The following is a 5,335-nucleotide window of genomic DNA, read 5'->3' as shown; positions in this document are numbered from 1 at the left end:
GACAGGGACGAAATTCTCCAGTTCGCCTTACAACTGAATATCGGAAAATATTTAAAACACCGAGAAAAATTCAACATATCCGAATATGCTACCATCTTGCTTTTTAAGATCTGTGTAATCTTCGTACTCATATATACGCTTCACTTTTTTACTGTAGTACATCTTAAAGCAAATTTCGTACCAGTTGACAATCTTTCAATATCTTTATCTTGATTGACAGTTGATTGAAAGGTAAGTATAGATAAATCAAAATGTTCTTTTATCTTTTTACCATCCTTCACTGTCGTTTGCCTAAACAGAAACAAAAATTCCGCAAAATGAAACATAAAAAAAAATGGTCATAAAGAATATAAATATAACATATATAGACGTTTCTAAAAATAGATCCTGTCCTCTGTCTTTTACTCATAAAATTATAATTTTTAGCAAGACCAAATATAAATTCTTTAGATTGCAAAGTAATCTCAAAATCGTTGCTATAAAAAAGTACATGTGCTGGACGTCTTGCTTATTCAAAAATCTGGAGACAATGAATTTCGAGAAAATGTGTCAGGCGGCTTGAACCTCTTTTTCGTGTAATTGGTAGTGATCCAAAGTGGACAGAATTGTCATATTATAAGCATGCCATTATCACTATTACTTTTGAAATGATCTTTTTAGAACGATAGAGTAATCCATCCAATCATAGTTTTGTCTAACATATATCAACTCACCACAGTGGTTGAGAAATATCATTATAAGACTGGGTGACAATATTTTGGACTGTTGCCTCTGTTAACCAAACATAAGCATCAACTTCATTTTCATCCAGTTTTACTCGCTCATCCAGTTCATTCTTATTAAGTGTAGTCCTTAGTAAATAATAAATAACCACGTGATGGCCAACTGGGTCGCCCCATTTTAAAAATGGCGGATAACAAGACTATAAAAAAAAGAATTTATTTTAAATGAAGTAGTTCAAGCATGTAACTAAGAAAATAAAAAAAATGACATAAAAACATGACAAACTTATGAAACATGATTTATAACAAAAAAATAAGATTCATTTTATCCCAAGCATCAGAAAATATAACGATAAAAACCATAAAATTACCATCTAATTGTTAATTTTATTCTAATAAACTAAAACAATGATAAGTCAGCAAAGGAACATGCAGAAAACATGAAAACATTACAAATGGTGAAAAAACATGAAAACATTTGAAATAATGGAGAAAACATTTGAAATAATGGAAAAAACATGGAAAATATAGTGAGTTGTTAACATGCTGCTTAAAACACTCATCCTGCATTGTCAGCAATATCATATTACATTATCCCTTGTTTTAGTTCAGCCTCGCTTATTTCTGTGAGTATAAAAAGCCATGGGAGTAGAAATTCTTTAATCGTGAATCATAAAAATTTAACTACCTCAAACAAACATAATTCATCACTTTTATATTCCTCTGGATGAAGCCATATTCCAGTTTCTTCTTTCAACTCTCTTACAGATGCTTGCAATAACTGCAACAGCAACAAAAACATTCGTAGCTAATTGTTTTTTTTTTATACAACAGTTAAGAAAAGATAAGAGAAAAAATTAACAACCTGATATGGAATTACAAAACATGTTGCACAAAAAAATAATTTTGCAATTTAGACCTTCTAGAATGCTTTCTATCGCAAAACCATATTTCGCATTTTACATAATAAAACTAATTCCAGAAATTCCAGAGATTAGGTCATTTGATCGCAAAAATTTATTTCAAATGAAACGAATTCATAGGGAAATAAAACGATAACTAAATGAGGTTTATCAAGGGAAGAAAAAAATACTCTCACGCTATTTGTTTTTTCTTACTCAAAAGAAACACTCTCCATCGCAGAGAACAACGTTATTGCTATTACTCTCTGCGTAATAGCAATGACTATTAAATTTCAAAAGTTATCATTACGGTGTGGCGTTGGTGTTATCACCGAAGTTCATATAACAGAACACGATACGAAAAAAATAATACTTACACTTTCACCTTTCTCGACGTGACCACCTACAGAAAAAAAAAAAAAAAAAACACGTGAATATCAAACATAAACAATGATATTTTTAGACAAGCATTAAAACCTTATTAACTTTCGGAAGTTAAGGAATAAGTTTGAAATGGTTTGTTCTGGCGTAACATAACTGCGTCACTTCCGCTACCACCACCACATTACAGATGTAACACAGCCACAGGGTGTACGTTAGAACCTTGGGTTAAATTTCGCTAATTTTAAACTCTTTTTTTCTGACGATCTTTGTAGGTTTTTTAAGAAAGCTTTAGTCAGGATGACTACAATTCACATATTTATTTCCTTGCTAGAGTTAAGTTGAATCAAATATTTTTTCTGATTTTTAAGAAATTTCAGACAATTTCCATGACTCTTTTTTCCTAAAGTTTTTGGAATTCCCTAATTTTTCTGATTTTTTAACCTGTTCTTCTCTTAAATTTCTTCTTCAACGCTTACACGGCATTTTACATACCTAAGGGCCTTTTTATATGAGACCAGGAAACTCGGCCCACCGAGATATCTCGCATGACCGAGATCTCGGATATTTGTTGAAGAACGCTGTAAATTAAAATCGTGTTTATATTATGCATATTCGTCTCGCCTCGGTTACAACGGGAAACTCGGTCAACCGAGATCCCGGGCAAGTGATCCGGGATCCCGGTCAAACGAGATGGATATTTGTCCATGTAAACAGAAAAACCCGGTGGTAAGGTATGAAAAAAGTTTATGTAAGCTTGAGAGGAGCAAATAATTATCAGTATTATTGCAAACCAATGGACATATTTGTTTTTGTATCATAGTGTATTTGTAATAAGAGAACAAAACCATGAAATGCTGAAAACATTAGGTTTCACTAAAATTATAATTGAGAATGATCTAAAATTAACTTTTAATCCTGTTTCAAGTGTGTGGGAGATCAATAACGTAATATATCTTCTTTTTTATAATTTTAATGAATAATATTTAAAATGGTCAGAAATAATGGAACGCTGGTAATGTTCAAAAATTTGAGAAATAATTAATAGTGATAACACAGTTGTTTCAAGCATCAACAGTATCGCTATCTTCTTTTTTCTGTTGATGGAAGCCATATTTGTTTGCATATACACCCGGCCACTTTCAATTTCCCGCTAATTTTTCTTCATATAAAACCGGGATGGAAAATAACAAATTTACATATAAACCCGAGTTAATATTACCCTGCTTTACCAGGAAACTCGATGGGCAGTTTCCCTGTTCTCATATAAAAAGACCCTAAAAGCTCGTTAAATAATTCCCTGCAAGAGATAAACAACTTGAAAATACAGGTTATATAGCGCATACAGAATACAGTACAAAAATACTTAACTGGGGGTACCCATATTCCAGGAAAGAGTCGTAAATGTTTCGGCCGACGTGTCAGAAGAATATGTCCATCATTTGAGAGAATTAATGAAGCAGCACCAAGCGAAATCTGTTTGTTAATATGTTTTGAACTTTGAAACTCTTTTAATGGGCAGTTCGGTGGATGCTGAAATATAAAAAAGATAATAAACCTTATAGTAAAAAGAACTTTAAGTGACGAGTTAAAGTAGAGCGTTCACAGAAGATAATTAATAAAGATAACAAATTTAGTTTAAATTGTGTAAATCCATACATTCATTATTACAGATGTCTACGAAGGCTCGTGGAACAAGGAAGGAAAGACACATGGTATTGGAAACTAAAAGTTGGCTGATGGATCAATATATGTGGGCAATGGACAGTTCGGTGCATACTGAAAATAAAAAAATGACAACAGAGCTTATAATAGAAAGAATTACAATAGTAACGAGCGTTTTATTAACAGAAGATATCTTAGAGAGTTTTTACTGTATTTAATTACATGATATCTTCATACTCAACATTTTGAGATCATTCTCATCCTAAACCTCTCTATCTATCCATGCGTGAATCGGTAAATTCGCATATAAAACAAATGAAAACCTTAATTAAAATATGGTTTAAATAATGACGTAATTAAGAGAGAGTCCGGATGTGACGTTTATGCGGGCTGCTTACAAATTTTCAAACGTTAAGAAATGTCCCCTGTCGCAGTGAAAATGTTATTACCACCTGATTCAAAACTAAATTTATCAGTTGCCTAAAATTTTAGGAGGATATAAAGATTTAGTAATAAATCCTTTTTGGAAACGTTGAAATGAAATAAATACTTTGGCAGAAAAACAATGGTAAATTGCATAAAAAATTTAGATTTTAGGGAAATGAATATTTTGGATCCAAATTTAGGTTATTTAGGATAATTTAGTTGTGCCGACGTGAAAGATACAATTATTAACAACAAAACTACAAAGTATTACAAGGTATTGAATAAATCTGTTGTAGCAAACTTACAAATAATTCAATACCACCAGCAGATGAAGCCAATGATAACCTGCCATCTTTAAATTCATATTTCACTCTGGCTGCATCACTTGTACTATCTCTCAGACGATTCACAATACACTAAATATAACAAAAACTTTAATAGTTGACAAGTTCAATGGAATGGAAATGACAAATTAAGGATGGTTTGTTTATATAAAAAAACGTAAAAAGAAGTAAAAATTCATACATCATCAAATGGTATCTGGAGATATTGACCATCCTGTACATAGTAAGCACTTGGTCGCCATGTTTTTGCACAAGCCGCCATCTTGCTTTAAACAAGGTAACAAATCAAACAAATTTTTCACATTTGTCAGCTTCACTCACTAACATATTCATCAGGATCCCTCACCAAAACAACAATTTACACCTTGAAAGCATCACTCTCCAATGTTATAATTTTTTTTAGTACGTGTACCTAACTAAATATATCAACAAAATTTATGCTTTTATCAGGACCTGTTAAATTTTAGGGTTGTTATAACCACTGAAAGAATTGTTAGTAATAAGTTAATTCTTCTTAAATTAGTTTGAATGAAAAAAAAAAACACAGGAAAATTACACAGCTAATCGTGTCAACAATAATTGTAAGGAAAAATCTCTAGCAATGCTAGCTATCGCCCACAATCCCAATTGATAATAGTGTGACCATACTATAGCAAAGTTCGAAAAATTTGTAAACGAAAAAATAAGTAAAAAGCGAAAACAGTTTATATAGAAAATAATTATAAAACAACACAATGTAGATTTTTAAAAAAACAACTGACAACTACTAAAAAATCAACTGTACAGTGTCTTCTAAACAGATTGATGTTTACATTTGATCCCCATCATATAAACTTTCAAATATAGAAATGACAATCCGGGGGTCACGTCAAAGGAGGAAAGAAAAGCAAAAAAG

At 31.5% G+C, this 5,335-nt stretch overlaps 1 protein-coding gene across 1 annotated transcript; it reads right to left on the bottom strand.

Annotated features, from left to right (window-relative positions):
- LOC130632723 (nucleoside diphosphate-linked moiety X motif 17-like) lies at positions 1-5,203 on the bottom strand. The gene is made up of 7 exons (XM_057444497.1): positions 4,622-5,203; positions 4,402-4,512; positions 3,378-3,538; positions 2,002-2,029; positions 1,411-1,503; positions 714-922; positions 1-291 (listed from the first exon to the last, which is right to left on the bottom strand). Exons 1-7 carry the CDS (start codon positions 4,700-4,702, stop codon positions 141-143), a joined length of 834 nt encoding a protein of 277 aa, XP_057300480.1. The 5' UTR covers positions 4,703-5,203; the 3' UTR covers positions 1-140.
- Between the last annotated feature and the right edge of the window lie 132 nt (positions 5,204-5,335).

The sequence above is a fragment of the Hydractinia symbiolongicarpus genome, chromosome 1 (genome assembly GCF_029227915.1).
Source record: "Hydractinia symbiolongicarpus strain clone_291-10 chromosome 1, HSymV2.1, whole genome shotgun sequence".
NCBI classification, from domain to species: Eukaryota; Metazoa; Cnidaria; class Hydrozoa; order Anthoathecata; family Hydractiniidae; genus Hydractinia; species Hydractinia symbiolongicarpus.
The sequence above is the reverse complement of the archived record's forward strand: the minus strand, read 5'-3'. Positions and strand labels throughout refer to the sequence as shown.

Excerpts from the sequence above, each read along its gene's own strand:
- LOC130632723 (XM_057444497.1), bottom strand. The coding sequence starts at position 4,702 with ATGGCGGCTTGTGCAAAAACATGGCGACCAAGTGCTTACTATGTACAG. Across the intron at positions 4,513-4,621 it reads TCCAGATACCATTTGATGAT|TGTATTGTGAATCGTCTGAG; the intron begins GTATGAATTTTT and ends TGTTATATTTAG. Across the intron at positions 2,030-3,377 it reads CCTGGAATATGGGTACCCCC|AGGTGGTCACGTCGAGAAAG; the intron begins AGTTAAGTATTT and ends TTTTTTTTCTGT.